The sequence below is a fragment of the Eretmochelys imbricata genome, chromosome 2 (genome assembly GCF_965152235.1).
Source record: "Eretmochelys imbricata isolate rEreImb1 chromosome 2, rEreImb1.hap1, whole genome shotgun sequence".
NCBI lineage: Eukaryota > Metazoa > Chordata > Testudines > Cheloniidae > Eretmochelys > Eretmochelys imbricata.
Genome location: NC_135573.1, coordinates 3655092 through 3670820, shown reverse-complemented (window position 1 = coordinate 3670820; position 15729 = coordinate 3655092). Strand labels below are relative to the sequence as shown.

Genomic DNA, 15729 nt, shown 5'->3' with positions numbered 1-15729 from the left:
ATTAAGAAACTGAATACAGGTAAATCTCACCCTCAGAGATGTTCAAATAAGCTTCTTTCACAGACTAGACTCCTTCCTAGTCTGGGCCCAATCCTTTCCCCTGGTTCAGACCTTGTTAGTTCCAGCAGGCATCTTAGGTGAAAAGCAGGGGATTCCACATGACTGGGACCCTTTGTTCTGTTCCACCCCCTTTAATAGCTTTGGCACATGGAGGGAATCCTTTGTCTCTCTCTGCGTTCCCACCCCTCCTTCTAAATGGAAAAGGACCAGGTTTAAGATGGATTCCAGTACCAGATGACATCAGGGACACAGAAAGGCTTGCAAGTAAACAGAGCTATTTACAACCAATTGTCCTAGTTAATGGGAGCCATCAAGATTCCAAGCCACCATTAATGGCCCACACTTTGCATAGTTACAGTAGGACCTCAGAGTAATACTTCATATTTCTAGCTTCAGATACAAGAATGATACATTCATACAAATAGGATGAACACACTCAGTAGATTATAAGCTTTGTAATGATACCTTACAAGAGACCTTTTGCATAAAGCATATTCCAGTTACATTGTATTTACACTCATAAGCATATTTCCATAAACATATGGAGTGCAATCTGCGACCTGTTAATGGACTTGCTCCTTTAGCTCAAGTGGCAGAGGCTCCTGGAGTTAGCGCTAAAAGTCCTGGGTTCAGTTCTTGCTCATGACCCCTAATAGGGAGCCATCACACAAACCCAACAGCCTTGAATGTGTGGGTGAGAAGCAGAAGCCCAACTCCTCATCTGGTGTCGATCAGGGGAGGTTCACTGACTCCTGCCAATTCCATTTGAGGATCTGGCCCCCAAAGGGAAGGTGACCCGCCTAGTTTCCAAGGGGAGTGAAATGCAACAAAGTATATAAGCAGCATTGGGGTGAACGGCCGGTTAGATTCCTGGAAGAGCTGTTTGCTGTGATCCCCGGCAGTGGCTTTCCCCCAGAACCCTTCTCCCAATGGGCTAAGGATACGTGCTCTCTCCCAAGTGTGCAGCATCGATCGCTCTCTAAGCAGCGACGCTTCCTGCCAGTTGGTGCCCAGTGTAGGACTCTAAACCGAACCAAAACAGCACCCATGGAAGCACGCTCCCTTCAGCCTCGGGCCAGTCGCTTCATGCCTGACCTTTGCGTTTATGCCAGGGACGACTAGCGGACGGCCCTCTGCACATTGGCGCAAGGTGGCTGTGAGCTCTGGGGCTCACTCATTAGCTGCCACAGGTTTCTTGGCTGAAATCCATTGGATAGAGCCAGTGCCCTCAGATGGCCGTAACTCCAAGGACCTTTGTACATTGATAAGCTGTCGTCCTCCTCAGGGATCTGATAGAAACACCACAGTCCCTCCCCCGCCTCACCCCGTAACCAGGGGCCCTAGAAATGCCACATCTCCTCCCCCCACCTCACCTGAACTCAGGGGCCCATAAGGAACAAGTGGGTCAGATTTCAAGTCTGTACCTAGAAAGATGAACAATTGAAATCCCAAGGCAGGTTGGTGACTCTGATGGGAAGGTCAGTCGGAGATCAACATGGCATGGGAGCGCCTGCCACATGTCAAGATGCTGGCTCCTTGGGGACATGGAAATGATGGCACTGCCATGCCGGGACAGACCTCCACGTAGGATTAGGTGGGGGAGAAGCAGAGAGTGAAACTGACTAGGCTGCTTGGATTGCCCCAGGGGCGCAGCTGGCATTCCAAACTCTCTAAGAACCCTGGCTACATCAAAGCTGCCCCAAGTCAGCTTTGCTGGATCGGGGCTTCCAATGCCTGGTGCACTCCCCCATGCATGCTGCCCACACCCCCACATGCCCTGCCCCACTCCACCCAGCACCCTGCCCCATCCCTGCACACTCAGCTCTGCATCTCTCTTTTTTAACCTAACACGAGCTCTGCTACTTGTCTCCTCTCCGCAGCGTCGTTGCTGAAGCTCTGGTACCGGGAGCTGGAAGAGCCGCTGATTCCCCATGAGTTCTACGAACAGTGCATCACCCACTACGAGAACCCAGAGGCAGCCATCGCAGTCATCCACTCTTTGCCCAGGATCAACAAAACGGTGCTCTGCTACCTCATCCGCTTCCTACAGGTAGGGCAGGGGGGCGGGCTCCAGCCAGGGGGGCTCACCCGTGGCTGTGTTGATACAGTCCTCTGCCTTGTCACGCAGCTCACTCCCAGCTTCGCTGCACTTATGGACGCTATTGCATTGACCCTTGTTGTGTTCTGGGGTTTTGGTACTGTATCACTCAGCCACTGTAAATAAGACCGATAAGCTCACTGATATTGTTACTCGGGCTGTCAAGCAATTAAAAAAAATTAATCACGAGTAATCATGCAATTAATCATGCTGTTAAAAGGTGATAGAATACTATTTGTATAAATATTTTTAGATGTTTTCCACATTTTCAAATATATGGATTTCAGTTACAACACAGAATACAAAGTGTACGGTGCTTACTTTATATTTATTTTTTATTATAAATATTTGCACTGTAAAAATAAAAGAAATAGATTTTTCAATTTACCTAATACAGGTACTGTGGAGCAATCTCTTTATCATGAAAGTTGAACTTACAAATGTAGAATTACGTACAAAAAATAAGTACATTCAAAAATAAAACAATGTGAAACCGTAAAGCCTACAAGTCCACTCAGTCCTACTTCTTGTTCAGCGAGTCACTCAGACAAACAAATTTGTTTACATTTGCAGGAGATAATGCTGCCCGCTTCTTGTTTACAATGTCACTAGAAAGTGAGAACAGATGGTTTCATGGCACTGTTGTAGCCGGCGTTGCAAGATATTTATGTACCAGATGCGCTAAAGATTCATATGTCCCTTCATGCTTCAACCACCATTCCAGAGGGCATGCAGCCATGCTGATAACGGGTTCTGCTCAATATCGATCCAAAGTAGTTCAGACCAACACATGTTCATTTTCATCATCTGAGTCAGCTGTCAGCAACAGAAGGTTGATTTTCTTTTTTGGTGGTTCGGGTTCTGTAGTCTCTGCATCAGAGTGTTGCTCTTTTAAGACTTCTGAAAGCATGCTCCACACCCCATCCTGAGCAAATTTTGAAAGCCACTTCAGATTCTTAAATCTTGGGTCGAGTGCTGTAGCTATCTTTAGAAATCTCACATTGGTACCTTCTTTGCGTTTTGTGAAATCCACAGTGAAAGTATTCTTAAAATGAAGAACATGTGCTGGAACAACATCATCTGAGACTGCTATTAACATGAAATATCTGGCAGAATGCTGGTAAAACACAGAGCAGGAGACATACAACTCTCCCCCAAGGAGTTCAGTCACAAATTTAATTAATGCATTATTTTTTAATGAGTGTCATCAGCATGGAAGCATGTCCTCTGGAGTGGTGGCCAAAGCATGAAGGGGAATACGAACGTTTAGCATATCTGGCATATAAATAACTTGCAATTCCAGCTACAAAAGTGCCATGTGAATGTCTGTTCTCACTTTCAGGTGACACTGTAAATAAGAAGTGGGCAGAATTATCTCCCATAAATGTAAAAAAACTTGTTTGTCTTAGCAATTGGCTGAACAAGAAGTAGGACTTAGTGGACTTGTAGGCTCTAAAGTTTTACATTGTTTTGTTTTTGAGTGCAGTTATGTAACAAAAAAAAATCTACATTTGTAAATTGCACTTTCACAATAAAAAGATTGCACTACAGTACTTGTATGAGGTGAACTGAAAAATACTATTTCTTTTGTTTATAATTTTTACATTGCAAATATTTGTAATAAAAATAATATAAAGTGAGCAGTGTACACTTTGTATTCTTTGTTGTAACTGAAATAAATATATTTGAAAATGTAGAAAAATGTCCAAAATATTTAATAAATTTCAATTGGTATTCTGTTATTTAACTGTGAGACTAAAATTGCGATTAATTGTGATTAATTTTTTTAATCAGGATTAATTTTTTTGAGTTAATCACGTGAGTTAACTGCGATTAATGGACAGCCCTAATTGTTACTCTTCCATGTTACCCCATGTGTACATCACATTATAGCAGTGACACACATTTCCTGTCCTTCCTGGCCCAACACTGGACACAAAGCTACACACAGAGCCACAGCTCATAATAATAGTCACACTTCAGGGCAACTACACCTGCATTCCCCATCCGTGGCCCACCAAGGGCATCCACTGTAAGCTTCTGGCTCCCAGCCATCACCTCTCTTGGTGAGAGATCCGCATCTCACTCCCTCCTGACTGGGGTTTTAAGGCTACACAGCTCCCTGGGTTACACTGCAATGTCCCCAGCAAACCAGACCAGCTAAACAGCCCAGAGCCTGTGCCTTGCTTTCTTTGCAATGGCCATGAACAGTGTGTTGCCTGCAGTTATAAGGTGTTGCCTGCAGCTGAGTTATCCCACAACTCCTTCTAAGCAAGTACATTTATTCTTAAGGTAAAAGCATTACAGAGAAAATGTGTTAAAACAATCAAAGAACCTACACGCCTGCTAAAAAGCCTACCAGAGATCACCCATTGGGGCCCTGTCAACACGCATCCCTACCTCGAGGGAACTCCCTCCTGCTCGGACACAGCATTGCAGGGGACTTTGCATCACACCCCCTCTGGAGGCCACTTTCTCAGCGATAATGACCAGCCCCAGCCAGTCTCTTCTCTGGACTCTCTTACTTGGTCTCCTGTGGCTCCACCCGGCCAAATGACAAAACTTCAGTCCCCTTCCGGGGTTCAGCTCTAAGTCAAAGGTCCTTCACCACCACCACCACCCCAGCCTTTTCCCTGATGGCCTTCTGCCCCTTGTAGGCATCTGTCTCATTCCCTGGTCCTTGCAGAGCCTACCTAAGGCTCTCTCCACTCTAGGGCCCCACCACAGGAGCTGACCCTGCTCCTGTAGCTCTGCTCTCTGGCCACAGCCAATCCCAGTGACTGGACCTGCCTTCACGCCCTTCCCATGGAGAGGGAGCTCCCCAGAGCTCCTCTCTCCTGGGTCTTTTCCCCTCAACCACCCTGCTCAGCTGCTTATATAACCCAGCTCCACCGCCTCTGGCCAGGTCATTCGTTAATCACCTCCCAGGTGCGGAGCATAACTAAGTAGGTTCTTTCCTTTGCTTTACAGGTGATGGGGTTAAGCCCATCACAGGCCTAGTAGGGTAAGTCCTTCCCCAAGGATGGTGTGCCCCTTGGACAGAAGGTCCTGCTCACTCGCTGGAGCAGAAAGCAGGCCCCGAGTCAGTTTAAACTCAGGCTATTTATCCCAAAGACCTTTCTTTGTCTGTTGGTGTCTGGAGAACCCAGTCTGAACCAGTCTAGGGAGCCTCTCCAGGAGGGGTGGACCTCTCGAGGGGTCACAACCTGGCTGGTTTGCCTTGATCACCTCCCACGGGTTTTAGTTCCTGGAGGAGCTGTAGTCCCCCTCCCCCATGGAGTAGAACACAGTCAGACATAAACCATTCAATTAAAACAATGGACCACAAAGGAGAAAGTCGCCGTTCCTGTCACAAGCCACAGTTAATATCTAGCTTCTCTCTAGCGCTAGCGATCCCAGTGTTGTACCCCTTAATGGCATTTACCGGGTTACTGTCTCTCACTTTGTGGGTGTGCAGTCCCCGGCACCACAGGGGCTGCAGCCTCAGTCTGGGGGTCTGGGCTGCCCCAGCACAGTGGGGACTCTGAACTCAGTGTTTGTGCAGCCCCTGGCAAAATGGGAGCCCCGATCTCAGGCAGGGGCTGTGCAGCACCTGGCACTTGGGGGCCCTGATCTCAGTCACGGCCTCTAGGGGCTGCTGGGACGCACAGATAGTAACAGATGGCATTAAGGAACAGATCCAGAACTGGGCAAGCAGAGGGGTGGGCAGCAGACCAGGCCCGGGTCTGTGACGCTGGCAGACACCTGGGCGGTGCTAATAGCTCAGATGGTAATTCTGAGCGGGCCCCAGAGCTGTCTGAGGAGCCGGTGGCGATGCGGCTGGAGGGGGAGTCATTCCCCGCATGCTGTAACCTCTCTCTCTTCCCCAGGTGTTCGTGCAGCCAGCTAACGTGGCGGTCACCAAGATGGACGTCAATAACCTGGCCATGGTTATGGCCCCCAACTGTCTGCGCTGCCAGTCCGATGACCCACGGATCATCTTCGAGAACACCCGGAAGGAAATGTCCTTCATCCGGGTGCTGATCCAGCACCTGGACACCAGCTTCATGGAGGGGGTCCTATAGCGGCGAGCTGCGGGAGGAGCCAAAACCAAATCTGACGACGACCACAACCCACCCAACCCCCCTTAAACCCCAGGTCAATCAGCCGACGAGTACGAGCCAGACACCACAAAGGGAAGGCACTGGGCAGCCCTGGGCAGGGCCTCTTGTCCCCGTCACACCGTGTCCCCAGAGCCATTATGAGCTGGCCTAGTCCCACCTCTCTCACCCCAGCATCTCTCATCATCCTTTGCCCTCTAGTGTCATACAGGAAGTGGTGGTGGGATCCCGCCAGTGTTACTGGCAAAATGACATCTGCCCTCCCCTGAACCAGACCTCTGGAGATGTTGCTGCTTATCCCCCCAGCCAAGCCACCGTGGGGCAGCCTGCAGGGTTAGCCTGGCGTGGCAGCCACCTGCAGGTGAGGCTCGGGAGTCCTGCCCGGCATCCTGGGCCTGCAGCCACTCTGGGGATGTGGGATGCTAGGCCTTGCCACCGCACTTTAATGAGTGCTGTGTCTCGCAGACAGACGTCCAGGACAGCCACTGCTGGCTGCAGCTGCCACATGCTTCCTAGGGGAGAGGGGTGGCTGCAGGAGGGGGTGGTGCTTAAGATGGCAGTGTGGACGGAGGGGGAGATCAGAATAAGTTAGCGAGCCTCACCAAGGCCTCCCAATGCTCCTGCCCTGGGGCCAGCGCTGGCTGGGAGGGTGGGTAGGACAGTCTCAAGGCAGGGACTGCAAGGGGGTATTTGCAGCAGTCCCACGCAGCCTGGAAGCTAGGGGATGCCCAGCGGGAACATTCATGTGGAATAGGGTATGGATCCATCTGGGAGGATAAAGCCCCTTGGTAGGAAGGGGTCTAAGCCCCACGCAGGCCTCATCAGCTCAGCCCCCTGCTGAGAAGAGGGACCCCTTTATGGCTGAAGGAGGGGGCCAAAACCAACTCCAAGTTCTCAGGGCAAAGCTCGTGGTGAGGCATCTCTGTGACCCAGAGCCACCTGCATCCGGTGATGTCACTTCCCCTTCCTTTCCTTCTCTTCATCAGCTGCTTGTAAAGCCCAGATCTGATCACACGTCTGTGTTGGGAGGGCGGGGTGTCGACTCAGCAGTGATTAATTCTCAAACCCTGAGACCTACCAGCCCTTTCTAGACAGGATCTCTGCGCCTTGAATGTAACCCCGTACCGGGAGGTTCAGGGCAGGGCAGAAAGCTATGACTGCAGCCTGTTTTGTCCTGGCGTTCGATTCAGGCTCCCGTGCTGCCTGGGCTCCCGTTCCAGGGCAGGACAGCCAGGAGCAGCTGGGCTTCATTTGCCATTTGGGTTGTGGCAGGCTCAGCTGGCGCAGGGTTCGGCTACATCTCAGCAAACCCATAACCTGAGCTCGTTCCTTGCCATCTCTAGAAGGGGATTGTCCCTGGCTTTTCCTGACTCCCCTCAGCAGTGGGCCATCTCCGCCCGCCCTCAAGAGGGCAACAGTGCAGTCAGAGAGTGCGTGTCCCATCAGAGCCACCTGCAGACGATGGATTTAACAATCAGTCAGGGATAGAAGAATGACCATCAAAGGTGGCACTCAAGTTCCACTTTCACTCTCCTGAGTATGGGCAGGGCTAGTTAACTTCCTGGGTGTTTTGCCCATGTGGCCCATGCGCAGCTAGGGCCTGGTATCAGCAATAACTCCATCGCTGATTTCCAAGACAACATCTTCTCGGTTTATGAACACAGACAAGACTGGCGCTGGCTGGTGCTGCGTGCAGCAGGTCAGACCCCGGCTCGCTGGGCCCCAGCTCCATCAGCCCTGCGGAGGAGAGTTGTTCTGGGCAGGGCGCCAAGCGGGCGCAATGGAAGAGATGTGCTGTCGGGAGAGTGGAGACTGCCAAGGAGCTGGTGTCACGGGAGCACCCAGCGTGCCAAACCCTTCCACTGTAGCAATATCCAGGCTGGGCCGTGTCGGGGCTTCTTTCTGTCATGGCTGGATTCTGCAGCATCGGCCAGGGCAAAGAGGCTGCTGTGCTGAGCCATGGCAATGAGCAAGGCTTTTAAAGCACTTGGCTAGTGTGGGACACACTGTGGGTGGAGGTGCTGGCTCCTGAAAGCAGAGAGTGACCGAGGGGTTCTCTCCTGCTGTCAGAGAATGAAAGTGTGGGTCAGACTTGTGAAAATCCCACCTGGCAACACGTTCTGGATGGCCCTTGGCATCAGTCCCAGCGAGGTGTCAGGGGCTTCTGGATCACCGGGCTCAGAGGGCTCTGGGACACATGGCAGAGCTGAAGCCATCAGCAGTGCCATGTTTTCTCTCTTCCTTGCTCTCTGGAGGGTTTCCAAGGCGGATGGCTGCTGTTGCTCTATGGGAGCTGGGAGGCTATTGGGAAATGGTTACAATCCAGCTCGTTCCCTCCTCTCGAGGGGCTCTCCTTGGGACAGTCAGGACCAATGCAGGCTGGACTTGGGTCTCTGAAAGTAACCCTGGCATCTCCGACTCCCCATCTGATGGGCAAAATCCCTTCTCGTCGAGCCGCCTGGCGAGTCTCAAATGCCCACGTGAGCCTAGTGCTGGGCCCCAGCATCTCCACGCTCCGGTGCCTTCTGCAGTTGGCCCCTTGCCCAGCTGCCACCCCCAGGCCTGTGCTCTAGCAGATATCCAGCTCAATCCACCTTTACCGGAGGCCAGTTCCCTCGTAAGCGTCTGTAGGCCTTTAGGGTTTGCATGTATTAAAAGGGAGTCCAGCTCAGGACGCAACCAAATCAGCCCCTGAGCAGCCTGGTGGTGGCACTGGGCTGTGCCTCTGAGGATCTGCAGTGCACTGCCCCGTATCCCTGTTTTTATAGAGCTCCCCACTTTAACCCTGAGCTGCTGGCCCATGACCCCCACCCCCTGCAGGAGAGTTAACCTCTTGGCTGCTGGTGCTCAGGCAGGGACTCTGTGCCCTACCATCTAGGTTTACATTTCTCCATGTTAACTCTCTTCTCCCCAGCCTCTCTCCCTGCTGTGCTCTTTAACCTGCTGCCCTGCTTCCTTGGGATCTCAGTGGAGGAACTGGTTTTTCTGTCTGACCTCTATTTACTGGATGATTCCCATTCATGCTGGGATTCGAACTCTTGGCAGCAGCAAGACACTGGCTGCATGTGTGTGTGTGACTGACCTGCTTTCCTTCTGCCAGCCACGAGGATTTCACTTCGCTGTGCCGAGGGACCTTTAACTCCCTGGGGGACCCATCCAGTGACAGCTCCCCCACGCTGGATTCCTCCTCAGCCTCTGTTTCCCGATCAGCTCACTTCAGCGTTCAGCTGTGATGGTTCCCCCCTCTCACCCCGGACAGCCTGAGCATGGACAGCCCACGTCTACTTGCACCGGAGCACTGTGCCCACAGGCCCCTCCTGCCTCGCTGAGACCTTGTTTTCATCTCACACTGCCATCAGTCTGTGGCAGGCAGCTGGGTCCTCGGCGCTGCTCAGCACGTGGCAGCGTGCAATGGCTGGGTGCCCCACAGCAGGTGCTCTAGGGAGCCGCGAGCTCACCGACCTGCCAGCGGTGCAGTGTCCACACTCCACAGCATCCTTGTGGCTCGAGGCAGGTCTCACCCGGAGAGAAACCTGCACCGGGTCCTGGGTGGAGAGCCCCATCCCACCCCCCGCGAGGTGTCTCAGGAGAGCCCCAGAGAGTCCGGCTGAGTGTCTAATACCTTGGGTGTCAGGTCGATGACGAAGCCCTGGGTGCGAGGAGCAGAGTGCAGTGCATACCCGCTGTGCGTCCCACAGCGCTGGGGTGCGTCAGGGGCCCCTGGCCTGCCTTCTGTAGCTCCCATCCCCACAGGAGCAACGTGCTGCTCTCTGCGACCGCAACGGCTGTGTGGAGGCACCGCAAAGCACCAGTGGGGCCGGTCGCACATGGTCGGGCAGGAGAGTCCAGCGGGAATCCCCACCAAGGTGGGAACATCCCCCTCTCCAGGACATTTTCCTTCCTACTGACAGGGAAGGAGCAACTCTTGCTGTTAGAGACAGGCTGGGCTTAAACAGGGTCAGGGAACAGAAGCAAGTCAGATCTAGCCGTCTGTCATCTCGGGTATTTCTCATGTGTTGTCACTGCGTGACTAAGTGCCAAGAACACACAATAGGGTAATGCTAAAATTACCCACTGGGCCCTCACTTGTCATTCTCCAGGATTCATTCACTGGTACAATAAATCTTTCTTTTCCTTCTCTCTCCTCCTCCTCATCGCCTGGCCACGAAGAAGGATGCATTTCATCACCAGGGAAGGTTTCTCATTGAGTGCCAAACACACTCAGGCTTGGGCTGGTCCTTCTCTCTCCTCCTCCTCATCACCTGGCCACGAAGAAGGATGCATCTCATCACCAGGGAAGGTTTCTCATTGAGTGCCAAACACACTCAGGCTTGGGCTGGTCCTTCTCTCTCCTCCTCCTCATCACCTGGCCACGAAGAAGGATGCATCTCATCACCAGGGAAGGTTTCTCATTGAGTGCCAAACACACTCAGGCTTGGGCTGGTCCTCCTGTGGCAAGGAGTTCCACAGTCCGCCAAGGAGGCTGTGACCCAAAGGCCAGCAGTTCTTCCAGCCTGGAGGAGGGGCCTCATGTCACACTGCTCCCTGGCTGACAGCTTTGAGCGTCTGGTTAGTTACTTCCCTACAGCCTCCTTGGGGAAGGGAGTCCCTGGGAACTCGCCAGCACCTGGGCTGCCTAAGAGATTAACCCCTTGGTGTTTTCACAGCTTCTCACCAGTCCCTCCCTCCAGCCTTTCTCAGCGAAAGGGAAAGAGAGCCGAACCATCCCAGCGAGCCTGTTCCTCAGAGGGATGATGGGCATCAGGGAACCTGCTGGGGGAGGGATGGGGTGTAACCCCATGCACATGAAACCCAGAGTCTTGGACGATGGCAGGGACAAGTATGCAGAGCTGGAGCCCAGACGTGACATGATTCTCTCCATGCAGCTATAAAGAGCAAGTGCCTTCAGCTCCCTGGGAGAAACAGCTACTGCCAGCCCAGAGCCAGCCCAGAGCCAGCCCCAGCAGCAAACGCCCTCCCTGCCCACACGCCTGCCGGGAAAGGAGTGAGACACAGGTGCTGTGAGGAGCCTGGGCAGTCCAGCGGTGAGCCTGGCAACCCTGCAGTGGCTGGTGCTTTTGTCCTCAGTCTCTCTGTGAAGTCCCATACCCTCCTGGAGAGCAGTCTGTTCTGCCTCTGGGTATCAAATGCTGTGTGGGACGGATTAATTAACCTGTCTCGTGTCTCCAACCTTCCTTGGTTCCTCGCGGTTCCAACTGGCTGCACTCACCCCCCACCCCGCCCCGATCTCAGCTGGGGTCTCTTTGGCCTGGGCTTCTCTTCTCCAGTCTGACAGTGAGATTTCATCCCTTCCTACCCGAAATGTTATTCTTGCCACCGACGTGGACGCGTGCGGTGTCCGCATTGCCTGCTGATGTGTTCCAGCCATTTCCCTGAGCCCAGGCAGTGCTGAGCACCACTAGCCCCTGCCAGAGAGGAAGGGAGCTGAAAGCTCCCTGCACCCTGCTGGATGAAACCCATGGGTGCTGTTCCCAGCTCAACAAGAGCTTTCAGGTGTGTTCCTGCAAGTCGCAGTGAGTCGTTCCATGGGTGCCCGTGGGATGTTCCCGGGAGTGAGGAGTGCAGGCTCGTCCCGGGGGGTAGCGCCCGCTGCACAGCTCCCAGGGTGCTGCTTGTGTGGGTCACTTGCCCATTCCCCACAGCACGCTGGGTCGGAGATAGCATGTGCTGAGCCATTTCCGCCCCCCAGGACTTGGAATGGGAAGTGGATTTCACTGGGCTGGGCCTGGACAAACCCTCTCAGCTGTGTGATTGATCGATACCTTGGGGAGCCTCTTGTCAGTTACACCCCAGCCTGCCATGTCTGGCCTGTTTCCGTATGTCCACATGGCAATTAAAAACCCACAGCTGGCCGGGCCTGCTGCCTCGTGCTTGCAGGGCTCAAGCTAAGGGGCTGTTTCACTGCGGTGTAGACGTCCAGGCTCCGACTGGAGCCTGGGCTCTGGGACGCTGCAAGGGGGGCGGGTCCCAGAGCCCGGGCTCAGCCTGAGCGCGAACATTTACACCGCAATTAAACAGCCCCTTAGCCCGAGCCCCCCCGGCCCCACGAGCCAGAGTCAGCAATTGTCTGACTGCAGTGTAGACAAACCCTCTGTGACTCTGGCTGCTTGTAGGCCTTGTAAATACTTCTAAGGGCTGTAATCAGGTAACCATTCAGATAAGCTCCAGATGCTGCAACAGACCAAAGTGGGGAGGCGGAGGGGCCTTCCCACTTACTTTCCTGTTACCAAGTCATCTGATGGCTTCAGCACGGGAAATTCCCCTCTGAGAATCATGGTTCTCCCCACAGAGGCTGGTGGGCTTTCTGACCAGGTCTCCTGTAACTCTCCGTGCCCAGTGTCATTAAACCCGAGGCCTAGGGCAGCATGAGAAAGCAGGGTCAGCCCCGCAGTCCGTTCGTTTGCCCTGTGACTGGCTGTTTCCCCTAGCCCTCCTGCAAAGTCCATGGAATCAATGTGTCCCCAAAGATGTCCCAGGGTGCAGCGGGCTCCAGACGCTTGCTGCAGGAGCGGGAGTTGTCAGCAGGGGGTACAACGTCAGCACCATGGAGGGCTTGTGTATCAGGGTTTCTACCTGTTGCAGCAGCCTGGTCTTGGAGCTGGTGTGAGTAATGAAGCCGCTTTTGCACTTCCCAAAGCAAACAGCCAACGTTGCTCACTGCAGGCTCCAGGAGAAGGGCGTGAGGAGAGCTGCTTCCTCGCACCTGGGAGGGACACTCCTTTGGCTGGTGCTCATTTGTTTTGCCCTCTTTCAGTGGCCTGGTGACGTAGGCACCCCCAGGCTGCAATGTGAGTCATGCTTAATCAGTGCCTGTACTGGATCCGAAAGCAAAAATGGTAGAGGCCCCAGACCAGGCTCCCATCTGGCTGGGCAAGCCTCCTTTCAGGATCCAGCAACTCTGCTGCTCATGGGCCTGGCCCTGTGAGCTGTCGAGGGCCCTCAGCTCCCATGTCGTCAGTAGGAGGTTAGGACCCTCGGCCCTTCTCAGGATTGGACCCTCAATTAGCAGAAACCCAGCTCTTTCATGGACTCACCTAGAGACACCTGCTCATCCACTGAAGATAGCAGTCTGGATGTACAGTGCTAGCAGAGACGAGATTGGGCAAGGTCAGCCGACACCCCAGCTGGGGTTTCTGGGTGCAAGTGGTACCCTGTGTCCCCTCTTTCACCAGTAGAACTTACAAATGGAAGGGGCCTCCCAGACCATCTAACCTGTCCCCCCGGCAGGGCAGGGAGGGCAAGATTCTAGAAGCAAGGTCTGGAGTAGCTCCAGCAACAGGAGCAAGAGCGATGGAGAGGGAGATTATTTTTATTTAATGCGTTCCTGTAAAGCTGGAATGTTATGACGCATCCCAGGCCAGTAAGATTATATAGAGAGATATAAAGAGAGAGAGATATACATAGTAAAAATCGCTAATGACATAGTTTTAAATCCAGATGCTATTTATCTTTAGAGCCATTGTCTGTCGCCGTTTCATTGCACAAGAATTAGCTTTTGTCCCAGTTTGTTTGGGGGGGTTCCATTGCAGGGTTTTTTCATGGCTTCTGACCAAAAAATAATACTCCTCTTCCCCCTGCGTCCTGTAGAGAAAGGCTCCCTTAGGGACAGGACCTTCTGCGGCGCTGACTCCACTCAGCCGAGTGCAGGGGCCGCCTGGCCGTTCCCAGGCTCGTTGCTGCAGGATCAGTCAAGAAGGCAAAGGTGAAATGTTAGAGTCCCCCAGCAGTGAGGTACTGGCAGTTCCTTGCTGGGTGCTGAGGGTCCGGCCCAATGGGGCCCTGCTCTAAGAGCCATCTCTACTAAGCAGCTGATTGAGTCTCTGCTGCTCTCCCAGGCAGCCACACACGACAGGTTTAACTAAGGCTCAGCGCCCACCAGGTTGTTTCTGGCACTGAAGTCTCCCCTCTGGCTGGTTTACGGCAGTAAGAATGTGCACACTGCTTGCCCGAGTTCCACACCTTGCCCAGGGCCAGATCGTGCCCCGGGGACCCTGAGCGCAGCTCCCTGGGTCTTACTGACAGAGCAGCTGGTAGGCTCCTCCCTTTCCTTGGGAGCAGCCGAGGAGGCACTGTTGGGAGGAACCCTCTTGGACCCAGTGCGTGCTGTCTCTGCTCTCGAAGCCCGTAGGAGTCGCACTAGTGTAGCAAGGGCATCACTGGGCCCGTGCAGGGTCTTGGGGCTGGATTCTGATCTCGGCGAATCTGGAGAGATCTCCCCTACATTGAGATCAGGAGCTGGCTCTTGAGTTTCCAGACAGGGCTGGGAGCCCCTTCTCCCCAGGGGCTACACCTTCCCACAGGTACCAAAACCTAGAGGAACGTGGCTCTTTCAAGGGACGTTGTCGGGGAGTTTTGGCCAGAAACACAGGCTGTGTGTTACAGGAATGGTCTGACCACAAGGCGGCAGTGGGGAAGGGTTCATGAAATCTGCCTGGTCAACATTCAAAATGAGATTGAAATTGTCCCTGCTCCTCAAAGAGCCCTGGGCTATTGCCTGAGAACCAGGAAGTGAAACTGCCCCGTCTAGCTGCACAGCCTGAGCTGATCAAATAACTGTAGATGCTGCTAGGAAGCCAGGGAAGGGATTTTTAACCTGACAGTGTCCCTTTAAATAGGGGAAGGGGCAAATTCATCCCTATAATGAATCCCTGGAAGCCAGGGATGAGTTTGACCCCATGTGTGGCAGGGAGCAATGCACTGCTGGGGCCACCATGGAATAAGCAGACGCAGATTAGTGCTGAATTCCTAGGCAATGTGTCTCTAGGACTTGGTCAGCGTCCATACGGCCAAAGGAAGTGACTGGCACGTAGCTGTTTGTTACAGAGCGTTCGGCCCATCTCCTTGCTGTCCCCCTGCTGGAGGAGCCATATATGGGGACCCCCGGTTGTGTGGGGAGCCTTGTTGTGTGCTTGCTGCCCACAAATCTCTGTGTAACTCTTGGTTGATTTGCTTTAACATTATCCATTTGCATGTGCCCAGGTGGGAACCCATCAGGCCTTTCCCAGCAGTGGCTGGAGGTTTTCCCAAGCTGGGGACTGGAATTGCAGCCTGAACAGGCTTGTCCTGTTGAACCAAATTCTAGTTCTTGTCTCATTTACCCGAGCGCAAATCCATCCACGTCAGTGGTTTTTACTCCAGATTTACACTGGCAGGAGATCAGGGGGCTGGATCCTGGCCCCACTGAAGCCAGTGGGAATTGTACCCTTGACTTCAGTGGTAGACTGGGCATTAATGCTGGAGGTACTGGCCTGAATCCCAGTGCATGAGGAACGGGGGTTTGACACCGATTCTCTTTTCATTGGCTCCATCTTTTCTCAGTTCAAGACAGGAGTTGTACAGAGATTTTCTAGCTATCCAGAAGCTCTTTTGATCTCATTAGAAGCTCTGGAGCTGATTCTCCCCCATCTTCATTTTGTTTTATTCTTAGATGGAACTGGCCTTTCTCCAGCT

General features: G+C 53.2%; 1 protein-coding gene across 1 annotated transcript in view; it reads left to right on the top strand.

Moving 5' to 3' along the window:
• The window catches only part of ARHGAP39 (Rho GTPase activating protein 39), a 291601-nt gene extending 285379 nt beyond the window's left edge, over positions 1-6222 (top strand). Inside the window, exons 10-11 of the mRNA XM_077810773.1 lie at positions 1941-2110; positions 6028-6222. Of these exons, the coding sequence (XP_077666899.1) occupies positions 1941-2110; positions 6028-6222 (365 nt within the window). The remainder of the gene's footprint in view (positions 1-1940; positions 2111-6027) is intronic.
• Positions 6223-15729: the final 9507 nt, after the last annotated feature.